The 27,754-nt window shown below is 41.3% G+C and overlaps 1 protein-coding gene across 4 annotated transcripts; it reads right to left on the bottom strand.

Annotated features, from left to right (window-relative positions):
• Positions 1-65: 65 nt before the first annotated feature.
• Positions 66-27,144, bottom strand: PPM1A (protein phosphatase, Mg2+/Mn2+ dependent 1A). Of its 4 annotated transcripts, none has more exons than XM_032189476.1 (6): positions 27,063-27,144; positions 12,412-13,263; positions 10,545-10,662; positions 5,428-5,536; positions 3,301-3,358; positions 66-1,014 (listed from the first exon to the last, which is right to left on the bottom strand). In XM_032189476.1, the coding sequence occupies exons 2-6, from the start codon at positions 13,243-13,245 to the stop codon at positions 985-987; spliced, it is 1,149 nt and encodes a 382-aa protein (XP_032045367.1). In that variant the 5' UTR covers positions 13,246-13,263; positions 27,063-27,144; the 3' UTR covers positions 66-984. The 4 variants fall into 4 exon arrangements, with proteins under 4 accessions (XP_032045367.1, XP_032045368.1, XP_032045369.1 ...); XM_032189477.1 differs by lacking the exon at positions 27,063-27,144 and adding an exon at positions 26,100-26,308; XM_032189478.1 differs by lacking the exon at positions 27,063-27,144 and adding an exon at positions 15,755-15,847.
• Positions 27,145-27,754: the final 610 nt, after the last annotated feature.

The raw sequence follows: 27,754 nt of genomic DNA, 5'->3' as shown, positions 1-27,754 counted from the left end.
ATCATTTACAATGGCACTGACATTTCAAAAGGCAGGAAAAAAGGAATTACACATTTATGGATAAATTTCTTGTTTGTTAAACCAAGCTTTATTGATAAAATGGAATTCAGAGTATTTTACTTGGAACAGCAGCAGACCCAGCCAATCAGTATTGTAAAAATGCTGCAGACTCCTACTGAATGTAGAAAGCTGCCTGTTCGTGCTCAGTGATTAGTAGTTTCAGGTAAGGGTTAATGAAAAAAGAGGTGCAAAGAATCAAGGCATTCTAATCCCAAGGTTCATACGCATATGAACATGATACTATTAATAGGGCATGATTCAACTCCCACTGAAGTCAAAATCGGAACTCCCTTTAACTCAATGTGAGAGCAGGAGTGCCTCCAAGAAAACGAGATACGTTTGTTGAAGAAAGTGCACTACTCTTCGCTGTTCGTCCTTTGCCGAGCAAATTCACACACTGATTCCTGGCAAGTTGCCCATGAGTTCAGCTTTCGTATAAAACAAGAAGTTGTCTTTACAGTTTTGTGCACCTCTTGAGCACCTAGCTGGCTAGGCTGCTGCTCCTTGCAATCCAAAACCACAACATGAATTTAAAGGGATATATATATTGTTGCATCACACAAGCCAAACATTTCTTCTAACCTTTATAGTGATTTAAAGCAATTCATAATTAAATATGAGCATTTTGTACAAAGACAATTGCACTTTACAAAAACAAAATCATACAACATAAATTGCTGGAGTCTGATTTACAACATGAATTATGGTTTGAAATCACGTTTACAGAAGTCTGTTTTACAAAAAAGATCAGTTCCTGGGCTAGATGTCGTACTGCTGTAGTTTTCTGCTGTAGTCACTCTCACCAACACATCATATTCCCTTCTTTAATTAATATTGAGGATGGATGTTAAGAAGGGTCACTGAGGTTGGGCTGCACTTTCATTTGAAGGATGAAACATGAACTCCACAGCTAGATGAGCAGTTTTACCACATATCATCAGTTGAGGCAGAATCCTTAAAGAAAAAAGAAGGAACCCTTTAAAGTCTGGAGTGCCCATAGTTACAGCAGTTTCTGGATAATCCAGACTGAAAAGGGAAAAAAAAACTTAAATCATTTTAGGAGCTTGTTTTCTCTCCCCTTTCAGAAACAGCAGAAATAACATTCACAAACATCTACAGAAACCATACATTTAATTAATGAAGCACTAAGGTACAAAGATGTTTCAAAATCTGACCACATGTTTTCTAAGATGCTTACCAATTGTCATAACAACATCCCAGGAACAATATTCAAAAGCACTCCCAGAGTAGTTTGAAGTAACCCAAATGGAATACACTTATACAGGTGTGTCAAAAGATCAGGATGTGCCCCATATATTTTCTTATTACCATTACCATCTTTTATGAATTCAGTCCTTCCTCACTGCATCAGAAGACAGTCATCAACTGACACCTTATTTTAATTCAGATGAATTTTACCACTTATAATTTAAGGTTAAATAGAGAAGTGTAGTTTTGGTAACTGCAGGAAACCCTGACTTTCAATTGTAATAAAACTGTAAGAAGAAATCACATAAAAATTCCCTAACACAGAACTTAAAACAGAGACATGTCATACTCTAAGTCGTAACTGTATGGCATTACATCCATGCATCCAATATCTGAGTATCCCTAAAATTTGGCCTATGTAGGCCCAAAGACCACAGTGGATCTTATATAGCTGAAAAATGAAATCACACTGAAAACTGTTTTACTGATTCCTGCTATCAGTTAAAAAAAAAAAAACCCTAGTACAGATCAAATAGTTAAGTCCTAGTGATTTTTATTCCATTTACCTTTGTGTCCATTTCCTGTTCTCTCGGTTATATAAAGCTGAATACAGAACAATCTAACAGCCTCATTTCACGTCGGGTACGTACGTTAACACCACAGCTACAAAGTGTGACCACAGCTCAGTAGCTGAAGCAGAAGTTAAGTCAGCAGCACAGGCAGCAGAGCAAGCTGCTACGTAGCTGCTATGTACAGCAATCTTTGGTTGCTCCAGCATGACATGCTACCTTCCCCTAATAACTAAGAGACATGATGGGCTTTAACAACAGCCTCTGCTGGTGCTTCCATAACTACACTTCCCTGTCGTTAGTGAGACTGCAGGAGGTAGAAATGTTACTCTTCTTTGGAGGCACTGCCTTACTGATTCCTTTCAAAGGAAAGAGGCTAATTAAGTCTCTAGCAATGCCACATATGACGATTTTTTAGCATTAACTTTCTGCACCCTTCATTCAAACTTGCACACAGAATTCATTACAAACCCAAAAGAACAGTTGGCATGGAGGTGTAGTAAAAAAAAGCCAAGATCACTAAAATTACTCTTTGCAAGAGTACCACCTCCAGATTTTCCTTCAAGACCAGAAGTAGCAAAGGAGAACCATTATACGAAAGACTAAAATGGCTATGTTTGTTCCAATTGCAAGGATGAAGAATAAAAGCAGCAGTGAGTAAAAATGCAGGAGCTGCATGCCAGCTATTCACTATGCAAATTTCTGAATCCGACTTGACAACATCATCACAAAACAAAGTTTACTGTACATTCATAGAGCAGTAACTTACTACAGGATGTATTTTGAATATAAAGCATCTTCCTTCAGCCAGTATTAAGGAACTGTTATGCTAAAGTTACCGTGACAATGGCCAAACAGAAGCACTCGGCTGTAAAGCCAATGTACAGCTTCGTGTTTGGAGGCATTTCACTTTATGTCACATCTAAGCACATAAGGAATTTTTACTGAAATGTAAATCATGAAGTAAATACTACTTTATGAAGTAGAGCACCTTCAGTGACTGAACGCTATTCCCAATAATCTAAATGCAACTGAGACCACTGTTTATATTTTAGAGTTGTTCCCTCCATCATCCTGACATAGGTTCCTACCTGATCACTGACATACAAGAACCTAAACCATATGCTCACTATAAGTCTTATTTAGAGATTGCTTCCCACAGCATTTGGAAAATGCATATATCCTTAGAACTGAGAGTTATAAATCCAGACAGGGTTCAAATCACAATATGCCAGAAAACCAGCACGTCAATGAGGCTGGAGTTCTGAGATTACCATCAGCAGAAGGCATCAGAAAACAACCCTAAAACAAACCCCGAAGAGAAAGACCACAAGAAGGTTATCATTTTTTTGGGGAAGGGGTCTTCTAACCAAGAAATGGCAAACTTAAAATAAATAAAGCAACAAAAAGCAGCTGAAATTACTGGGGTGAGAGGAAAAAATGCAGGGGAAAAGATACTTACAGTATCATCGTTCCTGTAGGGGTTCAGTCTGTTATAAACAGCTTCAATCACACTCCGTCTAGAGGGAACAAGAAATTCAAGAAACGACAAGATTTTAAGGCTCTGTCTTTTTAAGTCAAAGTCTCCAAGCAAAACTGCAATTTCAAATGCAAACTTTTAAAGGTTTCAAATTCCCAGAACCAAGTTTACTGCAAGTTACTGCTAAGTGTCACTAAACATAGCTAAGATAATCCTTTAAACCCTTATGAAAAACAAGGCTGGATAGCACTCTGCATTCAGAACGAGAAGAGCACAGACATTCAGATGAGGCCGCAGTGCTGCTTGGTGGCATGTGTCTGAGGCTTTGGAAGCGGGCATCTGAGTACGTGATAGAAGTTGAATGCCACGGCGTTTGTGTGCCCAATGAATACTGCAGTAGCACCTTCAGATATTATGATGCCTCCAGAGGGTTTCAAGATGTTTTCTTGAAAACTGATACAGAAAAAAATAAGGGAGGCTGAAGGAAGAGGAAGCCTGTGCCTTGCCCAGCACATAAGGAATAAATTTTGGAGGGGGAACCGGGAAGAAAGAAGAGAGCAAAAGGGAAGAGCCACAGACAGGACTTCAAAAGCAATTTTCTTCAGATAGCCTATCTGCAGAACCAAGTATGACAAAGCAGCAAACTACAACTGTGATAGAAAACAAACCTCAAAAACACTTCTTAACTGCTCATGAATACATGCAGAGGAATCACAAAGGAGTGTTTTAGAAGAAAAAAGCAGATGACAGGCTTTATATCATCCTGCAATGATGAAAAGTCAAGAACTATCAGGCAGCAGTATAAACATCACAGTGAATCTAGTGAATGAATATACAGCACGGAAGAAGAGGTTGAATTTAAAGCAATAAAACAAGCAATTATACACAAAGTACATCGCGTGTATGAACTGCAAAGCTGTTCTCATCTTTCAGCAACAGGTATCTTTGATCCTAAATAAAGCCAGGTTTTTGAAAAGCATTGTTTTCCTTCCAAATTGTCATTACTGCTTTGAGTTATGCTAACATTCAATTAAACCCATACTTTTGTCAATCTCTATTCAAGCTGGCATCACTAAAGCACATAATCACACAGAAGTCAATTGCTTCAGTGACCTCCGCACTTCCCCGCAACCATGATGCTAGAGCTAGCCAAAGGAGCTCAAGATAAACAATTTGTGTGCCATCTTTCATGAATAACTGACTCGTCGATACTTCAAGATGACTGCAACACATCCTAAATAGATGCTACTATTATATATAAACATCAATCTCTTTTACTGGTTCATATAAGAACAATTTTGTAGAAATCATCCTTACAACTCAGTCATCATTTACTCACTTATGTGCCCACAGACCATGTTTTGGTGCAATAATATAAAATTACACTCTGAGGCATTAAAAATAGACTGTTCACAGCACATGTGCTCAATCTGCACAGTACAGGTTCATGAATAATCTTTAGAACCAAAAGGCACTTGGTGTGCAAAAGAGCTAAGTACATCCCTCCCTTAAGTGCTGCACATCTATTTATGCGACACAGCACCAGCCCTGAACGCAAGGACAAACCCAGCCTCTATTTAAAGTTTTAAATATAACATTCTACTTAACTTTGATAGACTTCTGTAGAGTTTTCATATTTGTCACAAGCAGAGAGATGCATAAGCAAACTTTCAAGCATTGACAATAGTGCTTTAGCTGCAGACAAGAAAGACTGCCAAGCAAAACATCATATGCACACCTTCCTGAAGTGCAGAACCACATCTCCAAGTAGCTACTACAATCAGTGCATTATTTTTTCATCTTCAGACACAACCTCCCACCCAGATAACCCAGTTAATTACAAAAAAGAGACACTCAGGCCACCCTTAAAAAAACAACCTTCCCCAAACTACATTTTGGCTTTTAATTTTGGTAGTGATCAACAAGTTAACTCTGTTTTGTACTGTCCCTTCTCATTCAGAGCAATTCAAAATCAGAATTGGAGAACAGATCATCTTTTGTACTGTATCTTTTCTTCCCTCCCCCCGCTTTTAAGAGTGGCCTTAAGTTCAACTTTAAATAAAATAAAATAAAATAAAAAACAACACATTTACATTGATGTGAACTCACTTGCTTGCCAATTCACCCCCTGGCGGGAGGTTTGGGATGCTCTCAGTTGCTAACGTACGCATCACATGGACTAAGTCTGGTACTCCTTCACCCTGCTTCTTTATGATCTCTGGGAATCAGAAGTACTTTTTTTGTAAGTGCAGTCCAAATTTAACTTACAAAGATTGAAACACTCAGTTTTATAAAAAGGCAGCTTAACGTCTGTTAATATAAGAAATCAATGACAGACCAGACTCAACACGGTACACGTTAACTTTGGTTCAGTCAGAAAAAGAACCTGCGATGGTTTTGACACAAAATATCCTGCTAACTGTTAACATGCATAATGGTTTTAGAAGTACACAGCTACATAATACAAGTGGCAACAAATTCTTTCGTGGCTTTCCTACTGTATCATTATTTTATCTTCCCAACAAAATGCAATGGGCATGAGGCAAATCTTAACGTCAGCTTTATCACTGCAATAGAAGGTAAAAGATTATTGCCATCATACAAAGCACAGTACTTTCAAGAAACAAAAGTTTATACACATGAAAAATAACTCCTGTGACTGGATGCGTATAAGCCAGCATTTGTACCTTACCACATTACCGCAACATGCAAATATTAGGAACTATTAAGTAAAAATTAAAAGCCAGGGACATCAGAGTTAAGAGACAGCTCCATCATTCACTCAGTTTGGGGAATGTGTGACTATTGGGCAGTTATTTAAAGCTGATCCACTCCAACTTCTGGCTGAAGAGACATTTTACTGCAGCCACAGTCACATTTGTTAGGGAATTAGTTATATAATTTTATTGAGACCTGTTTTTTTGTTTGTTTGTTTTTAAAGCAAATAAAATTGTGTGCTTACTGAACTCTCAAGAGATTTCACTGTACCACTCCTGGAAAGATTTTATGAAATTTAAACACGTAACTTTTTAAAAAATGCATCTCATCAGTTCTTCTGTAACCATGAGCTCAGAAATGAGAGGAATTAAGACTTGGCACTGTTGATCTTCAAGAGAATACTGCAGCCCACATACAAGGAGCATGTCTGTGCATATATACACATGCGTATATACACACACACTATTCTTCACTTCGTAAAGTATTTACACAACTTGAAAAGTAGTTGGAATTCATCAGTACCATTTTGAAATAAACAATTTAGCATTTAGCTTTTACCCTAAAGAGTAATTCCAGATAGCATACCAAGTTTGCATTTTATAGATTAGTGAGGTATGGCACATTGAAGCTTTTAAAACGAGCACATATCCAGTCCTTCTTAGTTAAAAAAAAAAAAAAAAAAAAGTGATATTTTTGTGCATGCAATTGTTTTTCATGGCTACGTGTATTTACAAAACCAATCAGGTCTATTTGCAGTCAGGCTGTGTAAATTATTTGCAATGTACACTGAAAACACTGTCTAGTCTTCAAACAGTGTCAGACTGCAACATAAAGCTTTACCCTGGTCAATTCAAAACCTACATTTAAAATGTTTGACACCACACACCATCGGTACCTTAAAAACTTGCAGTTCCCTCAAAAATCTAAGGCCAAAATTCATTTTACCATCTAACATTTAGCAAATAATCTAACACTCATAAATCTGAATAAGAAGCAAGATCTCAGATTTGGTTTGCCAAGTTCCTTTATTGTGCAATTTTGAACATCTAGTATATTCTACATTGTGCTAGAGCTAGAGTTCTGCTGTACAAAAATAAGGAATTTATATTTTACCTATACTACACAGTTTCACAACCTGTAACTGCAGTACATTTAACATACAGTCTCCACTAAATGAATACATTTATATTTTGAGAAAACTAAAGATACAGACTGAATGAACACTGATGACACAACAAATGGAGTCGGTCTGCTAGCTGTGTTTAATTTATTGGAATACCTTCTTTCAGTACATCTTCCAAGCCCCCCTCCCTCTTCAATTTACTTTTAAACCTTCTACACATTTCCATGGCATCATGTACTGGAAAAATGTACTTACAACCCTAAAATAAAGGATTTTAAACATATCTGCTTACTTCATATTCTGAATTAGAATTCCACACAAAGTTTAAGAAAAAGCCAAAGTTTCAATGTTGTGTAAATATGGGAGGGCACACGTAACAGCTAACTGAAAATTATTTATCTCTACATAGATATAAATATTGCAAGGACTATCTATTACTGTATGCTTATATGTAGTGAACTTAGAACAGAAAAAGAACCTTAGACAAGTGTCTTTTTAGAGTCAACACGTCAATAACTCACATATTAGTGCAAATAATAGCAATTCATTTTGGAATGACTAATTAGGATGTAAGCTACCAGGAAGTTTACATGACATTTTAGGAGCAACACTGATTTATTGCAAGTAATGGCACAACGATGCTTCTCCACACTTGCTTCTTCTTCCATTATCATCTGTTGCAGCTATGAATCTGGACCACAAACACATCAAGAATTGATAAAAGGAGAGTCCAAGGTGACACAGTGAGTAGGAAGCTCTCTTATTTTTTTAAAAACGGAATCAACTCTCCTTATTCTAAGAATGGTTTGGGCTGGAATGCACCTCAAAGATCATCTAGTTACAACACCCTCTTGTTCAAGAGGCCCATCAGCAATAAGCCCTGTTCAGTCTTATAACTTGCACTACTTCTTCACAGCATAAATATATGTTCTAGGCCAAGGGAATAAAAGCACAACCAGGAAAAATGCACATTAGTAAGCATCAAATCTCATTACCTGTTAGGACTACACTGAGTACCAAAGTGCAGAACACATTATATGCATTTTTCACCAGGTTTCTGCTTTAATGAATTTGAACTTTGATATTACAAATTAGTAAGGGAATTCTAGAAGTAGTCTTTATATTTCCTAGATCCTTCAGCTACAGGTTAGGCTTTTAAAGTCAAGATGCTTTAAGTGTGGCAGTGCTTATGTTAAGAGGAAGAATATTTACTGTAGTGTTGAAAACTTCAGAGGCTGTAACAGTCTCACCTTACTAGCCAATTCTACATAATCCATTTCCGCCAAGAAACAATATAATTGCACAAGTATTATCAAGTCAAACATAACAAAATTAATCAACACCTATACTTGAAGTTCTGCTTTATTTCAGCCTCTCAACTTCCCTCACGTGTAAGAGCTAAAATGACAAGTTCTGCCTACAGCTGATATAAATCACTGTGGGGTTGAGTAGTGTTTACTACACGTTCATTAATTTAAATATCTTTGTGCAACAATAGACAAAAGATTGAGGACAACTCTAAAAAGAAGTAAAGACCCTTGAGGGGAAGTACAATGCATTTCCTCAAGTAGTTCAGATAACACATCATTAAATTAGTATTAAAGTGCTTTATAACTACATACAGAATCCTTCTGCCTCTATTCAAGTATGACACTTCACTCATTCCTGAAATGTTGTATTTGTATAAATGGAAAGAATTGGCAACCAATTTCATTGTATGTACCATAATCACATGCAGTTCCAGTGTTAGGTTCTTCATTTACTGAGGAGTCTGTACAAAGGCGTTAACTTTCCCCACTGTTAATATTCTGAAGAGTACAATGGGGTCAGCTGAAATGCAGCCTAAACTTGAAGCTATCTTCATACTCCATGTCATGGGTTTGTCTGAAGTAAGACAAAATAGCTAAGGTATGAAGGTAATGAGGTAAGGTAACTGGGAGAGTTAGCATGCTATAAATTAACGTGTGAATTTACAGCATACTTGCTCTTCACCAGTTCTGTGAGTGGGTCTATATAGTGAGCTCTTCAGATGTCTGCTGTTCACTGCTCTGAAATGGAGAAAGCCATCTGACACTCAACTCATGCAGTGCTACCGTACGTGTGGATACTCCCTGCTACGCTGTCAAAAAGATTCACACTGTAGTGCACCAACTTCTTCTGTTAGGGAGAAGTTATATAAAACACAGAAACGTTCTGTGTGGACATTTATTCGGGGGCATAACAGCTGTAGTTTGCCAAAATTCAGGAACAAGGCCCTCAAAAAAAGCAGTACTTCCTGAAGGAGCACCTACAAGGTAGCAAGTGCTTTAAACCACACGTTAATTTGTCTGAACCCAGAATTCCCACATAAACAAGTCATCTGTGAAACTTCTGAAGTTATACTTTGCGTTACCTTCACACAAGTTAAGGAGGAAAAAAGTGCACAATATATTCCTGTGGCGTACTAATCACTGATACCATGTTGCTAAGTACTGTGTTTCGTGCCACATGTGCTGTTAAGGATTCTTGCAGTATATGTACACAACTAGACTGGTAACATATAGGTCTAGGAGTCCACTTCAAAAATAGACTTAACCTATGCAAACAATGCATACGGTTGTGTCTTACGTTTCAGAAACAAAATCCAAGCTGTGATCATCTTTAAATATCAAAAGGCACTGTAAATCCAGTTTTAACGAGAAATCTCTTAAATGAAACCGATTTTAAAATGCCATTTTTAGTTAGGTGAGCCAAAACACCTAAGATTTGCAGTTTCAGCTAAAAGTTTAAGAACTCCAGAAATACGTATTTAGACAAAATTTTGAAGTTATTATCAAAGATGTGCTCCCAGATTGTGCTCATCAGGAATGCTTAAAGATTAGCTTTAACAAATTTCTGACATACTTTCAAGTAAGTATACATGTTACCAGATGCCTTTAAGATGACAGTAATTAAGATGTAACCCTACCACAATTGTGTAATAAAATATTTTTCTGGCTAATTTGCAGACAGATCTACACAGAAAAGTGGCACTCAAATTACCACCTTTGTAGATACTGTACAAGATATTCTGACTATTTTATTTAACTCCATGTAACAGGCAGAGGGACTGACTGGGCTGAAGTTAGTGCTGTCAATGGACTCACGAAGAACACTGAGTACAAATGAATCCTCTCTGCCATCCTGACCAATTTTCAGAGCTACAGTCTGCTGCACTTTCATAGCAGAATTTTGTCAGGACACGCAGCAGCACTGTAAGAGTGCCTTTTTCAGAGATGTACACTAGATGGCCAATGGCACTTGAAAGTCTATTAAAAAGCCTGTATACAATTAGTTGTTGGAAAGGGAAGGGGGTCAGGGGGTCTGTTTAAAAACAAAGTTACTTATTTTTTTTTAAATGATCCACCTTCTACTCTGCTTTCCAGGTACTTGTCCAACTCTGCCTCTCTTTTCACCGCCTCTGGTGATACCTTTGGTGCATTCGGAAAACAGATCAATATCACACTCATGTTGTCTCGACTTCCCTGGTGGAAAAGAAAAAACGATTTGAGAATGCATACATACCAGACTAAATCCACATCAAAGCATTTTACACACAAGAATTCACCAATCATGGTTCTAGAATACAACTTTTGCTCCCACAGATTATCATCATCATTAACCTAATTTTTTTTTCCTTCCAGAATTCCAGAAATCTACTTTTTGTAGTTTGTTCAGTAAAAACTACCTTTTAAGTTATTTTTGTTTTTTTCCACTTTTATGGTCTGACGACTATCTGGAGCCAATTAGACAGCCCGTTGTCTTTTAAAAAATGATGTTATTAATAAGTGATGTTCAATTACAAAGCTGTGTTCCCTCTTGTTTTAACTACCATCTGATCATTCTGAGAAAACAGTTGAAATATTAAAATCAGTAAACAAAACCTGTACTGCTTAAAAACAGTACATAATAAATTGAATTCAGACAGTTGTTCCAAAAACAAATCAAAACCACTGCTATTGATTTTTTTATTTTTTTTCCCCATTTCTAAAAAGACGGATTACAGGTTAGAGGATCTATTAAAAGACCAGCTGGAAAGGGCTCTGGCGTTTACGAAATCATTCTTTGAAATGGAAATGTTTAAAAATTAAATGCAACTCTAATACTCAAGTATATTAGAATACAGACACCTTCTGCTTATCAAAAGTAACCGTTTAGTTTGCTTTCCGTATCCCTGAGCTCTTGTCTACAAACACGCATCTATACGCTCAGCAGTTAATGCAAATTAAATGCAAATAAGATCAAGAACAAGCAGAAATGTTTTAAAAAGTATATATGGGTGTATGAGGAGGTGCTGAGAACTGGCTACTGCAAAGGTTACAGCATCCATGAGCCAGTGTTCACTCCCTTGTTTTTAAGGCTACCAGACAAAGTTGTAAACAAAACTACATGCATTATTAATCTTCCAAAGTGTTGGAAAGTGATTCCTTTTTTCCAAATGGGAAACAATGACCTTTGTAGCCACGTGGCAAGAGCTGAGATGCTCTCTTGCCTCTTTAGTATCAAAAACGTTGGGCATTTTGCATTATGACTTACAGCGTGCCTTTGGAAAATTAAGTAATAAGCCATGAAACCAAATATTTCAAATCTCTTAACTGCACCATCCTACACAAGGTGGAAGTCATTGTACACAAAATTGCATAGATTTGTTAAACAAAACAGTCCTATCTTGTTCTGCGTTAGCTTCACAGCTGTATGACACAACACTGAATAAGAAGTACAGCAATTAAACCAGAACAAAAGCTGACTTGGGAAGTCAGATCTTCATATAGTCGAGAGAAAACTTTAAATTGTAGCAAAAGTCAGGGTTCAATCATTCTGCATTTATCTTGATGTAATTACAGCAGTAAAGTTACGAGAGGAAGGAAAAAGCAGGAAGAATATCTTCCAGTCTGATGAAAGAGTTAAGGTTTTGTAAGGTATGTTGTGAAATAGAAAAGGACAGTTATTGTCCTTGGCTTGCCCATATGCTCCCATTAGCTTCTAGTTGCCCAGGTATCACAACATATCTGTACATGATTTTCAACTCTTCATCAAAGATGCCCCTACTGTTACTGTTGCATGTTTGTTTTCTCTCTATCACCATTTTTATGGGAATCAAGGTAATTTAATTAGTTTCAAGGTCATGTTAACATAGAACATACTTATCAACTGAAATCAAAACTTATTATTCTTAACTCATTCATAAACATCTAATAGTGGAAACACAAACTTTTCCTCTCATGTCTTGCTACCTTGTACAAGCAGGTGTCAACTATCTCATTGCAAACTTTCTCAAGGTCATCAGTGACTTCAAGTCTGGATCTTACAAAGTCACACAGCTCTTCATTTCCCATAACATCCCAGATACCATCGCAAGCCAGTATGATGAATTGATCATCTTCTTCTGATCTCTCAATTTCATAAACTTCAGGCTCGGGTGAGACTAGCTGTTCGGTAGGACCTTTCCCATGGACACATTTGTAATCAAAGTCTCCAAGTGCCCTTGAAACAGCGAGGGAACCATTCACGCGCTGAATCATTACAGAGCCACCTGCGTTCTGTATACGCTCTTTCTCCAGTGGATTACTCGGTTTGTGATCCTGTGTGAAGAAGTGAACCTTCCTGTTTCTACAAAGTAAACCTCTCGAGTCTCCACAGTTGATGAAGTATGTGTGTTGGGGAGAAATCATGACACCCACAGCTGTTGACCCACTTCTGTCTGCGCCATGTTTCTTCTCGGAGATGACTCTCATGTGTTCATCAATTTGCAGAAAACCTGTTCTGATGCCGCTCTTTACACTTTCCACAGATGGGGGCCCATCTGGCCCTTTAAAATCCTGGTTGCTTGTGATGTGATCTAATAAATGCTCACAGCAGTACTTGGCAACCTGGGATCCAGCGTGCCCGTCATATACAGCAAAAAATGACCATCCATCAAGTCCATTTGGCAAACCAATCACAGCTGTATGTGCATCCTCCATTTCAACTCGCCAGCCTTGCATACTACTCAGACCGTAACGAAGCCCATTCCCTTGCCCTTGGGCATTATGCTTCTCCATCTTTGGCTTGTCTAAAAATGCTCCCATGATGACTTTCCTTCAGTTCTGAAACGAAAGAAAAAAAGGATTAAGTTATTACTGAACATAAATAGTAAATACGCTAATGAAAGCTATTAAGTAACAGAAAGTGCAAGTAATGCTAAAATGACAAATACAAAGCCTAATTTTCTCTCAATTCAAATTTGCATCACTTTCATCTCATTTAAACAAGGACATTGCTACTAGCTTTTGTACTTTTCATGTGTCTTATTTTTTTAAAGTATTTCCAACTATTATACTTAAAGAACTTTATTCCACTATCATTGTTTTGATAAAAGTCTCTGGTATCAGTATATATAAAAGGAGTTTGATATAAAATGAGATTGGCACACATCTGAATGGGTAATGTTCCCTGCAATTACTGGGCCAAGGAAAGAGTTCAATGTTTCCAGGCCAGTGACATTTCCTAGACCCCTACTGCCTGGCCACGAAGTACTGCTCATGTTCTGTTTTTATGCTGGTGATGGGTAAACAAAAGGAAAATGATTAGGTTTTCCTTTGGGAGAGGAGATTTGTTTGTTTATTAAACAGGTAAAGTGATCTGGAGAGTCCAGATGAATGCCAGAGCCTGCATAAAAAAAAGTGACAAGACTGGATAACTAGGAGCAAGACACAGAAGGAACAGAGCAGCTGTCCCTTTAGGCAGCAGCAAGCCATTAGCATGGCTCAGCCATCTTGTGAAAGCTCATCCTTAGATTTTCAGTTAAATTACACAGCAAGCTTCTCAGATGTCTGTGCTGCACATTTACTTAAAACCTTAATGTATTCATGCTTCAGCGAAAGACAACTACCCCTGACAAGTTTAAAGAAACCTGTTTAGAAATAAAAATCACACACGTTGTAAATTCATGCTGCTTTCTTTTTTTCAAGCCAGCCCAATATATTGCACGCCCAATCCTCCTCCACCTCAGATCACTGGGATGTGATGCAGCAAATATTCATGCTTAAGAAATGAAGAATTACATTTGCAAACTGACTGGTTTATCCTCATGGCTCTCACACCCTACCCATCCAACCCACCCTTCTAATCCACATCAGTTTATTTGAGCATTCATTATTAAAAAAAAAAAAAAAAAAAAGAATCACACAAAATAGGTCGCACATTTTACATACTTGCAAATTCAGCAGGCACCAAAGAATGTGCAAATCACTGTTATACAATACAACGTAAGGGAATAACACAAGCTTTTCTATTGGAAGACGGCAGACAAAAAGCAACCGAGATGAATCTCAAAATAAGATTTTACCCGAGGCCCTAGCTAAGTTGCTGTACTAGGAAAGAAGTTGGTTTACTAGGGATTTTAGGAGGTTTTACCATCTATGTGGAATATGTTAGATCAGCTCACTAAGTGATAACATCACTTTTTGCTCGCATGTTACTCCAGCACAACCCCAGCTAGCAACAAAACCGTGTACGCAATAAAGCCTTCCAGCATGTCTCCTCCAAGCCACTATCACCCTTTTTGAAACATCTGTACGTGTTAAAATAAACAGGCAAGGAGTGTTTATATTTGATCTCACCACGACAGGGATCCAAATGCGAGGCACACGCGCTGGTTATACGCTTTTGCTCACATGCTTTGCTAACAAAAACAAAAGCCACGCATATTTCAGCTGCATGGGGAGAGATGTCAGCAGCAGCACACCTCTGCTTCCTCTCACGCCAGCCCCTGCTCTTCGGTTCTGGCTCTTCTCAAGGGAGCACGAAATGACGATGCCCGTGCAAAGTGGAACTAGGCAGCAAAACACAGCGCACGCCGCTCTCGTATCCTAAGCACATGCATGAGGTTCACGTTACTGCAGTTGCTAGGAAAAAATACGACTTAGATGTTTTTATCTTGACATACAGCTCTAATGAAGTCAGAGTGATCAAAATAATTACAGAACGCTGCCATAGATCAAACGGGGAATTATTTCACGGAATGGACTTCTTATTCGCCCCTTCGTCAGCAGGGGAGTTTGAACTAACGTACAGCATTTTTTTATTGTTGAAGAGATCACAAAGCAGAATTCAATTGTCTAACCTGAATTTAGAGCTCATAAAGCAGAAAGTGCCCTGGCAAATGCCACATTTTGCAAAGTATTTTGCATTTTTTAATACTCTGTTTAAAAAACAACCAACCAAAAGCATTAAGAAGAAGATATAGTTAAACCAACCACAAGCACTGCCAAATTTGAAGCAGAAAAAGCAGTTTTGCTTCAAGTCTCTCACATTAGTAGGTTCCCAATACTCAGAGTTGTGCTCTGGAAGCTGTTCATCCCCCTCAGCAGTTTGTCACCTAAACCACAATTAAAAAAAGAATCAAGGAATCTGCTCTCCATTTAAAATCAAGCTGCCTTATCCCTTCCCAGGAGGCAAAACGAAAGCTGTTGCTATTCTTCTAAATTAAGCCTTGGAGGTGAGATGTTGACACATGATTCTTCGAGGGTGTGAGCTACCCACCAGAGATGTGAATACAACCAGAGAGCAGGATAACCACAATGTGGTCACACATACCTTTTACTTAGGAAATTATTCAGAGCCCATGGCATGAAGTATTCACCTTCTGGAAACTGCAGCAACAGACCATGGTTACCTTCCTCGCAATGCTCTAGCTAGTCATACTTCCACCGTACCACTCTACACCTGGAGGCATGCAAGGCCAGGTTCTCAAAATCCTTGTATCTGAAGGGAAAGCATAGCTTACTAGCAGGTAGGATGAACGTGCCAAGCCTTCGAGTCTTCCAGAATTTCAGTTCATGTTCAGAAAAGTGGGTTTAGTAATGACCAGTTTGTGAATTCTTAGGAAACGCAGCCTGCCTGCTACTTCCCCCTTATGCAGTCTTAAAGTTACCTTTTTTTTTTTTTTTTGAGTTTTAAAGGAGCAGAAAAAACACACTGACTGACATAAAGCTGTGCTGCCTCCCTACTAAAAAAAAAAAAAATCTTAAACCTGCTCTCGAGTCCCTATCTATAGACACCTTTCACACATCAGTGCCTACCTAACTCACCAGTACCTCATACATTCTTTCACGAGGAGCTGCGAGCACTATGCTGCTTAAGCCTGAATGACACCTTTAGTTCAGCATATATAACCACGCATGCAAATCAGGCTGACCTACAGCACTGCAAGCAACCACGTTACAGCAGGATTTCGTTAAGTAACACCACTAACGAGAGGGAAGTCAGGCCCAGAAGAGTCTGAACGCACCCAGACTCCACGCACGGCTTGGCTCACCCCTCTTCCACAGTTCTTTAGTCACCTGCAGCCATCTGGTCATCTCTGGCACTGGGATACCAAACCTGGATGCCTTCACTTTCAGGATGCTTGAGCAATGTATGAACGACCAACGGAGACAGATAGCATTCCTGTCCCTACTAAAGCTAAAGTCTGAGAAAATGTACTTTTATCTGGATGCTTACCGGTGCATCTATTGGCAAAACGTAAACCTCCTGTTGCTTTTTTCTTAGAGGAGGATGATTCTGAACAGCACGACAGCAGCAGTGCCCTGTAGGAACATTGGAGGTGCAAGATTTTCTTCAGAAGGGTAACTAAAACACCATCAGGCACTGCAACTGTCACAGCAATTGGCCAAACAACCTACAGTTTTAACCAAGGCTGACTTTTGGTTCACCATCTCAGTGTCTATGCCTTCCATTAGTTACTCCTGAAAGCAAGAGCTTCCTGCAGTCAAAGTTCCTGGGTTTTGGCTCCCAAGAATAATTAGAGGCTTCTGATTTTTATTTTATTAAATAATTTCTTAATTAAAAGAAGTGAGACTGGACCCTGTGCATAAATATGAATACCCAGGGATGCATCTATGAGTGCATCTGAAGCATGACTTGAGGAATGCTGACTCCATAGAGGTCAAACTGAAGGAGAACCTCTACAGCAAGTGCACGAAAAACTCAACTCGCAGTTTGCAGACAGAAAAGCGAGAGTACTGTACAGGCCTAGAAAAATCAACACAAGTAACAAGATCTGGGATAAAACACAAGGGTGCCAAAATTCAAAGGACTGCAGCATTAGAAACAAAACCGAAATAATGAATGGAGCATGCCAAAGAGTCAGTAGCTAAAGCCCTTGAAAATAGATGCAATTGGAGAACTGAGTGGCAAAGAAAAGGAGGGTAATTAGTATACCAGACCATGGACAACCACGGACAACCGCAGATACACCAGTGGAATGCATGAAATCCCTTTGCCCCTTTATTTGTCCCTCAAATTACACTATCCAGTCAGTGCAACTGTATTAACTCCTGGTACACAAGAAAATAAATTCTACGTATGCTTTTTCATTTGCTTGAAGGTTCAAACATCTTAAATCGTTCACAAAGGACAATCAATGAAAATCCATACACCCCTGCAAAAACCTTATGGATTTTTCCAAAGATCTCAGACTATGAACCGAGCATTTTGTCCACGAAAAGCCACCACCCCCCACCTGCAGCTTGTACTTTAACAATATATAATTTAATAATCCTTTTAAAACAATGCTCGAATTGTACTCCTTCCACTAGGATAAGCTGCTTATAGGAGGCACACTGCAGCCGTAGCTATTTGTCCAACCTAAGCTGAGAAGTGTCCCCATCCTACAGTTTCCTGGAACAATTCTCCGAGTGACATTACGCCCTGTATGCTGTAATGAGCACGCATAAAGCGAGATTACAAGCTTTACTTGAACTAGAGGACACAGAAGAAGTCAGCAGCAGTATGTATAATTTGGTGAATAGAAAAGGGGCACCCAAAGCCTTCAGCTCCAACCTGATCTGTGGCACTTTGCCCCCCTGCCTTGGATGCAGTAACCAGTCAGGATATAATTGTGCAGGCACAGAAAAAAATTTCTCAAGTTAGCTCCTGCTGAATGAAAATCTTCCATACTGGAAGCCCCAAATCAATTAACATTAACAAATAACATGTCAGAGATCATCCCGGGGATCAGAAGAATGACTAAAATAAAACAGAACACGCGGACGAGGAGACGTAATTACACCACAGTCATGGGCTGAATGAAGTCATGAAAAAGCTTCTTGCCAACGAAACTATTTCAAAACTATCAGAGGCTATATGACGGAGTCCTGGCATTCGCAGCTCAACAACATCAATAAAGTACTGAAAATTAGAGCTGATGTTTCTGAATGTCTACTTTCAAATGCAGGAATAGATGGCCAATAAAGAGACCTGTGAATTGTCTCCAGAAAAGAAGTAGGACAAGAAATAAAATGAAGAATTTGGGCTACTTTTTAATAAACCATTTCACTGAGCTTTTATTTATTTAAAGATAACTCCCCTTTGGGTTAAAATCTGCCGTTCATGCTAGGGGCTGACAGCCTTTCTGAATGTCTCCTCACATTAAATAGCAAAATATTTTATCCCACTTGTTTTCCTACATTGATGCATTTGTTGCTTGTGTTGGGGGGTGACGGTAGGACTATGGAGAGGATTGGTAAAGCCTCCAAAAGTCTCCTGGAACATGGAAAGAGACCATTCCTAAGCTAGCACCCTGCCTCCTTTCACCTTTTTCTGCTGTTATCTGCCTTTTCTCCAGACAACCAAACCTGTTCCAAGGTTAAACGAGGAGCTGTTCTTCTCAACATGCATGTGTGCTGGCGGAGATCCAAACTTTCTTGAAAGATGTTTGTAATCTGATTTTCCAAAAAAGAAAGTCCCGAACATGGAAAAAGATAAGTCGTCTAACAAATTGTTCCTGCAGAGATTTAGAAAGAGGGTGATGCAGCTTCAACATTTCTTTATGGAGTTCTTTTGCTCTGTGGTCAGTTTCTGAAGAAAATAACTTCTTCCCAGAAGCACTAGGACCACTGTGGGGAATAGCAAAATCACTAAATTGATTCTGAGAGGAGATACAACTTGCATCCACAAGTACCAGTCACTCATCAAGATCCTAACAAGACTTGCATCCTCAGAAAAAATAAATAATATTTCTTGGCCCCAAGAAATTTCTTGATTATTTCTGAACATTTGTACTTCAAAGTAGAGGTGGGAGAGTCTAAGAAAAAAGCACTCGGCAGCAGTATCAAAGTACAAGCAGCCCAATCACTATGAAAAAAAAATCTCTGAAAATCAATGAGCTAGCTCTGCACCATCATACACTGCTGCCTGAGCAGTAGGAACAGAATGAAAACCCCAAGGTCCTTGCTTGAAAAAATTAATAATCAGAAAACATCCCCCCGCTGGTGTTTAGCTGCAGCCCCTTTTTGGTTATACAACATTTTCCAAAGATTTCTTATTTAAAATGTGTTGGAAGATAAACAAAAGACACCCATTTTAGACACCGAGATTAAACAAACGCTTTGTTAAGAGCACACAAACTCCTGCAGGCTCCAGCCAAAATTCAAAGCCCCATTGAGGAAAGCACTGTAGAAAGGAACTGTGAGATCCAAGGAAGCTGCAGTCTTTGCAGGCAGAAGTTGGGAGAAAGAAAGCCCTTGCTTCATTTTGTTTCAATAAACAAGATGCAGTAAAATTCAAGATCTCTCAAAGAGCAAGGCAAGCAAGTAAAAATAAGAAAATTGGAGCTATACTGTCATGAAGTTGAACTATAATTTTTCCCCTATTTCCAATACCAGAGTATTGCCACTAGCACCGTACTATTACCCCCTTCCTAGACACAGTGGCCGTAATATCCAATTCTGGAGTACAAATAAGCCTCAGAAAGTCCAAGAACTGAACAGACCTGAACGTATCAAATGCTTCAAGCAACAGCTAAATAAAACTGTTCTTTAAAACTTCATTCTTCCGACCTCTCATTCACAGCTTGAAGTCTCAGCAGCTTTGTTCCCTGCTAGTATTACCAACCAAACACTATTTGCCATTTACAGAAAGATATTCTGAAGATTCATCGAGGAATGTTTTCTTTAGTGGAAGAACTGCACTATTTCACTGCTATTTCTGACTCAGAAAGAAAAACAAAACACGACGGCATTTGCTTTTTATCAACTTCAGCTAACCCCACTCAGAAGAACCACGCAGAATTTGAGTCCAGCCCTCGCCACCGCTACCCAAAAGAGGGAAATGAAATTCTTGGTAACAGACCTCGAGCCCAGAATGGCTTATTAGGACCAGGACTGCTCAGGTTCTTCAAAGGCCACTGCAGTAAAGTCAAGCGACTACAGATTCCCCCTCCCAGCACCCCACAGTGTTTTAGCTGAAGTGTTAAAATAAACGAGGAAAAATATGCTGCATGGAAAGAGGTCCTGATGGGATTATTCGCTGAGACTACAAAAACAAAGTGAGGCTTGAAAACAGTAATTAAAAAAAAGACCAAACATCAAATGCATTAATTGAACCATTCCTGAAATATAGAAAAAAAAAAAATTACACACACACCCACTTGTGATGAAACAGTTTCCTACTCAGGAAACTGCCAATTTTTTATTTTGAATAGTTAACGTAATTGAGAATTGTCACTTGTGGCAATGGAGATGTAGCTGAGGACAAGCCCTTACAGCACCGCACCACCTTTCTGCGATGAATGCTCTTGCAGTGTTTAACTGACACCCTCACCACAAAGGCTGCTGTGCTATTGCTGCTCCCTACAACCCAAAGACAATCAAACACGTGGAATCACCACCCATCTCCTTCCAAATTTTCAGTCTTTATGTCTCAAGCTGTTCACACCCGATGATTAGAAGATGTTTCCATCAGGGTCACAAAACCTCCTGCTTCGCCAAGCATTATTATGAAGTTATTTAATGTAAGATACATAAGTAGTTTTCCAGACTCTTCGTTTTACGAGAAAATATTTGCGGTTCCCATCACAGTAACGTTACCACGATTCTGGTGAGGATATAGGAAAAGCAGCACGTGGGACATCAAACCTGCTGACTACACATGAGAATCAAATGGGAATAAAATAGGAAATGTTCTGAAGTACACAGCTGTAACCTGGCTTTGCTTGCAAGGAAATTACATCAAAACTATGCCAGAAGCACATTAAGACCTGGAAGTCAAATCCTCAAAGCTTAGGAAAAGCTGGAGTTTGTTCACTTGTACACGCCAAGAGCTTTTATTTACAAAGCTGTGTTGCCCTGACATCCCCAGCATTCCTATCTTGTTTTTTTTTTTTTTTTTTTAAAAAAACTATTATATTTTTTATACTATTTTTTTATACTATTTTTTATACTATTTTTTTATACTATTTTTTTTTTTTTAAAAAAAAAAAAAAAAAGGTAGAGAATGACTGATGGAATAATAGTAGATTTTTTTTCCCCATCAAGACAATTTAAAAATAGGAAAGAAAGAATCTAAGGGGAAAAAAATAGCCCTGTTGTAGTCCTTATTAATTTTTGGGACAGAAGGCTTTCTCTGAGGGTCCAACCAACTGCCAGGCTCAGCCCTGGTACCAGCAGCGCAGCCAGAGCTGATGGAGTTGCCTTTGATGGCCAAGACAGTGAGGTGATGCTCTTCTGAGTCCAAACCTGAGCTTGTTGCAACTCTAAATATCCTGGTCAACAAACTAGGACACTGTACAATCCTCCTGTTTTTCAACGTCTAAGCAGTGTGAAAACCAGCAGTTCCTGAGCTTAAAGGGCCTCACTTCGCAGCCCCAGAACGGTTCCCTACAGACAGAAGGAATACAAGGTCTGTAAGAAGGGTCTGTCCAAATACTTAAGATATTTGATTAGGGGAACCAGAAAATTATTTATTGATAGAAACTGATTCTTTCTTCATGAAATGTTCCTTCAGCCTAATACTTAACCGCTTACCTGCCCACATTTCCCTGCTTTCTGCACCCCTTCCTAAAGATTGGGTTTACGTAACTTCACAGACAACTGGTGAATTCCTTATAATCATCCCCAAACACAAACAGCTTAGGCACAGATTACACAGTTCTCATGGCTACTGCATTTTAGGGTATTTCCTTAATCTAAAACCGGCAGTGTTGTGCACAAATAGCCACGATCCGCGGCCAAGAAGAATACAGATTGGCATTCAAACTCCAGACCCAAAGCACAGACAGCAGTTAAAATGAATTGCACGCATAGCTACAGAAAATCCTTCAAGTTACAGCTGAGACCCAAACATGAAAGCACATTTCATCCTCTGGGTCACAATCCAGCAAGGCATGTAAGTATGAGGGTTACATCATGCATCTGCGCAGTCCCACATAATTCAGCTGCACATCGCCAATGCGCGTAAGGACCTTTAAGTGCTTTGCTTTATTTAAACCGCAGCTACCAGAGCACAAGGCACATTACGCTTGAGTTTCTGGGCTTTACAAACTATTTGAAGATATTTTAATCAATTAAAATATTCTTACCTGAACTGAGAACTAAGATGTTAGCGATAACGAGAATAATGTTCTTCTCTAGCTGTGAACTTGTAGCATTTCTCTGAATTTCAACACTGGAATCTGATTACTCAGCTTTGTTTTTCCTTTGCATCCCTCTGAGATGCTCTTCTGCTAGTATGCTGCTCCAAAGTTTACACTCTAAACAGTGGAAGCGTACTTTGTTGGTATTATTTATAGATGAAGGAAGTGTTTATTCTGTTGGTTTGGTCACATACGAACACCTTTTTAGACGAGCTGTTAAAAAATCTGAGCAACTGTTTGATATATTTATAAACACGCTGTTCTGGAGACTCCAGCAGCAAGCTGAAATATCCATTAGTTAATTTTACTGGTATGTGAAAACAACAACAAAAAAAATTAAACGAGCACCCAGTAAAACAAAGGCCTGTTCAGTTTAAACACACAAAGAGAAATGCAAAAAAGAAGAAACTTGACAGACATCTTTAACTTCGTAGGTGGTTTAACAGGGAGCACAGTTTGGAAGGTAGAAATTCAGAAAAGCAGCCCTTATAGCACTGCCTCAACACCTACAGCACTCAGCTGGATACTACCTCGATCCAGGAACAAGAATCAGTCTGTTCCCTCAGTATGGCATCTCGCTTTTTTCTCTTCTGCCCTGATTACAATTTCCTTGGACTAGATGTTCTCGCAAGCCTTAAGATTTAAATGATTTACTCTAGAAACATAATAAATCTAAAATTGTTCCTTCGCAGACAGATAGGAAGAAGAGCAATGTAAAAAAGCCACAAAGAGATAATGTTATCACCACTCTGATCCCTGCTACATCATGGTTCAAATACATGAAGCCTTCTGAAACAACTGTTTTAGGCACTGGCTCTAAAACTACATTTTAGGTATGTTCCCTGGATCTTAAAAACACTTTTTTTTCAGGCATTACCTGTTTTTGATGTAAACTTTAGTTTGCAATTTGTCATTCTTTCAATGAAGAGCATCACAGTTAACTCTATTTAAGTTTTAGAGAAGTTTAATTATTATCCTAATATTTTTTAACTGAAATATTGATCAGAAAACTAAAGCTAAAGATATGGGTTAAGATTTCAACAGCAAAACACTATCCAGAAACAGCTGAATTTTCAAAAAGGATAAACGAGACTATAGGTTGCATCATTTAAAAGGAGCTACAGATGACACAGATACACCAACGTTTAAAAAAAAAAAAAAAGTAAAAGTGAGCTATGGTTTAAGAGAAGAGAGGAGAACAATTACAACCACGTGCCACAGTATGAAGAAATGTTGCATGGCTCAGGTGCAGCTCTGCTAAGCCACTATTGTCTTGACTTCAAACATCATTAAAGTCTTTAAAGTGAGTTGAGGTCTGCAGAGACAAACTGAAGAGCTATTTTACAGCACTTCCCATTCCAAAACTTGCTTATTTGTAAATAACTCGCAATTATGTAAAGATATTTTGACATTAGCATAGGCTTCAACATGTGAAAATGAAGCCAATATTTATGTCAATATTTTAGTAAGAAATATACCGTTGATAAATGACTTATATGTAGGTCATCCCGTGAAAGCAGCTGCTTTATATTCCCAGTTCCACTAAAAAGGGAAAAGTGCAATGAGATCTTATTGACAGCTGCATTCAAAAACATACCAGTTACATAAGTTTGCAAATTACACTGTGCCAAAGTTAAATATCTAAGCTTTTTAACGATAGTTCTTAAAATGCCCTCTCAGCAAGAATGACTCAACGGCACCGTATAAGCTGCTCTCCAGATAAGAAGCAACCAGCTCGAATTTTATAGAAAAGACTTTTTTTGTGTGCTGCTTTAATTCAAATTGCACCGAGTGAGTTCTGCTTGTTTGGACCTGCCAGCTTCACCAGTCCCTTGGCATTTCCAGCCCTGCTCCTCAGCTCCAACAAAGTATCTCGAGCTCACCTAGACGCAGCGAAGCACTTGGAAAACAGGTATAGTTTTCTGCTGTACCTCAAGGGGAAATATTTACCAGACAACCACCAACCAAAGGACTCAACCTTTTTAACCAGAGCTAGGCCTAGAAAAACATGGCTCTACCAGAAAAAAGCGAGGGTAAAGACCAGCTCTTTCCAGTACAAGCTACGTTTATCAGGAGGTTTTATCAGATGAATATGGCTGAGGAAAACATTAATAACTGGCACAACGCATCAGCAAGGCTTTTACTTTTACAGCAGTCCCCTACACAAGATGTAGGCCCAGAAATACGGGCCTGGAGGGGAAAGCTTTAGGAGCAGCTCTCCCTGCCCCCGTGAGAAATGCTGCTGTACCTACCAAAGTTGTTCCTCAATACCTTTCCTTTGCTCAGACAGGGAAAATGTAAAACTTCCCTGACCCGTGCTTTCCCCACCCCTTCCCTCTGTCTCTGATCTTATTCATAGAAAACCCATGAATAGCATTCAAAGCAAAGCTGTCAGAGAAGAAATGTGGGTAGAACTTGCTCAATTCCTGTTAATTTGGCAATTCGCACAGGGTCCTGAGTAACAGCGGTCGTCTTTAATTGCACTGGTGCTTCACTAATCCTTCGCCAGCCACCTAAGCAGCGAAGCAGCGCGTGTACAGGCTCAGCAAAGCGTTACCGAGTCAGAACCAGGACTTCATGAAGCGACTCCACTTATTTTGATGCTACCCACCGCAACCCATGGACAACGTGTCACCTACCCCTGGGGAAGAGAGCCTCCAACCTACAGCTCTCAGCATCTCTTTTAAGACTGCCTCCTGCTTGAAAGAATTGAAAATCAAAAATTCCTCGGTGTGGCACGCACAGCCCTAAGGTTACCATGTGGGACATCTGAGCCACCACCGCTTTCTCCCCTGACAAAAGGTACAGCTCGACGGCAAAGCAGTTCCTCACAGGTTGGTTTTGCAACCACAGAATTTTGCCACACGCGGGGCACAACCCTGAAACGTTTTAATTGTACGGGATGAAAACAGATATATACCAGGATAGATGTGGCAGACATCTCTTTGAAGTGACCAACCTGCAGCCAGCCCCAGAGCTGTGTGGCCACCACAAGGTAACGTAACAGAAGGGTCCGATGGGAGCTCTGGCGGCGTAGCACCGACCCCAATTATCTCCCAAATCGCCGGGCAACTTCTCCACCGAGGACACCGTCCTCTCACCTCCGCTTTCCATGCCGGGGCCGTGCCAGATCACAGCTCCCCGCCAACCTTTGCTCCCCGCCGCCGTTCCCAAAGCCTCGCTCCAGCTTCTCCCACCCCACAGGGCGAGGGCAAGGCCAGCACCCCCTGGGTGCCCCGCACCTCGGTGGGGCGGGTGCTTTATAAATAAATAACACACCTTATGGTGCTGAGGGGGTGTTTTTTTTTTTTGTTTTGTTTTTTTTTTTCCTCGTGCCCCACGGCTCGGGCGAGGAGGCTGTTTATAGCCTGTGGTAAATGAACTCTGGAGCAGGGAGGGGGCGGAGGGGAGCTGCTGCCGCCTCAGCTCGCCTTCCTCCCCCCTCCTCATCCTCCTCACGGCCCCTCAGGGACCCCCACACCCTCAGATCCCCCTCAGGGCCCCCCCCCCCCCCCGGTCCCCACTTACCCCGCTCCGGGCCGCGGCGGGGACGGCACCGGCGGCTCCCCGAGGTGCGCGGCGGGGAGGAGGAGGAGGAGGAGACGGAGAAAAAAGGAGGAGGAGGAGGAGAAGGAGGGAGGAAGGGGCCCGGCCTCGCCTCGCTTCACTCGCAGGCCGAGGGCGGCTGGGTGCGCAGGGGGAGCGCAGCGCTCATGGCGGCCCCGCTGCCCCCGGCCCCTCCCGCTCGGCTCCCCCCCGGCCCCGGCCCCGGCCCCGTGCCCGCGCCCAGCCGCCCCCCGCCGCTCCCGCGCACGCGCGCCGCCTCCCCCCCCGCCGCTCTGCGCATGCGCCGCTCCCCGTTTCACCACCCACCCCTCCCTCCCCTCCCCTCGCGGCACCTCCCCGCAACGGAGGCCGCTGCCGCCGCCGCCGCGCGCGCGCGCGCGCTGCAGGGGAATAGAGGGGGGGGGAGGCGGGAGCGCGCACGCGGGGTGCCCGGATGTAAAGGGGATAAAGGGGAGGGGGGGTGGTATTACATCACCCCGCGCCGTGCCCAGCGCGCATGCGCGAGGTCCTGGGGAAGACGTCATCAGAGCCCTGAGGGGAGCGGGGAGGAGAGGAGAGGAGAGGAGAGGAGAGGAGCGGGAGGGAGGCGGCGGGGTGGGGAGGGGAGGGGATGGCGGCCGCTGGAAGCGGGTTATCGGCTCCGTGAGAGACTCCTTGAGGAGGGGGTGGGCTGAGGGAGCAGCCCTGAGGAGATGGAAGCCATCCTGAGGGGTGCGGGGGGCCGCCCGCCATGAGGGAAGCGGCCCTGAGGGGAGGCCGCGCCGCCACCCCCCCCCCCACCCTGAGGCGAAGGGGAGGCCGCGCTCCCTGAGGCGCTGCCCCCACCCGGCTACGCCGACCCCCTGAGCCTCCCCCCTCACTGCAAGCCGGTAAAACCGAGCCCTGCATCCCCCGGCTCGTTTCATAACCCCCCCCCGGCCCTACCTCCTCCGCGGGCGCCTCTCCCCGGCCCTGTCCCATCTTCTGCCTCCGGCGAGGAGTCGGCCGTGGGCCCCCCGGCCCCCGGGAGCAGCTGCCGGCCCTGCCGCCCCCCGCCCCCCTTAGCGAGCCATGCAGAGGAGAAAGGGGAGGTGGGATCCCGGCTCTGGCTCTGGCAGGGAACGCCGTGTGCGGCTGATGCCAGCGAGCCGCGGTTAAACCCCGGGCTGAGGATTTTAAGAGGTGGAGTGGATGTGGGAAGGACTACTTGGAAGGGGAGGGTTAGGGATGCGGGCTGGTGTTTTGAGCCCGTGGAGGAGGAATGGCTGAAGCGGGCGCTTGGCTGAAGAATCACGGAGGTTGCCTGGAGGGTTTCCGTGTTTGACAGGAACCGGAGCACACAGCCATATGTGAAGGTTTTTCTACCCTGAATGTTTGGAAAGCCCTCAAATTGCCGGTTAGCTTCCTCTGGCCATTGTAGGTAACAATCAGTGTAGCTTCAACCTGCCTGTGCCAGCGACCGAGGGCAGTTAATTGAGGGCTCTCGTGCAGATAAGACCTACACAAACAGAAAAGCCTTACCCAGGGAGGGCTGGAAAAGCTGTAACTGTAACAAAACCTCATGGTTGTAGGGTTTTCTGTAACAGATTTAACTTACTGTGTCTCAGTGTGATACAAAATCTCCAGTTCCCATTGCT

This window comes from Aythya fuligula, chromosome 5 (assembly GCF_009819795.1).
Source record: "Aythya fuligula isolate bAytFul2 chromosome 5, bAytFul2.pri, whole genome shotgun sequence".
Classification (NCBI taxonomy): Eukaryota; Metazoa; Chordata; class Aves; order Anseriformes; family Anatidae; genus Aythya; species Aythya fuligula.
Note: the sequence above shows the minus strand (reverse complement) of the source record. Positions and strands in the feature narration are given on the sequence as shown.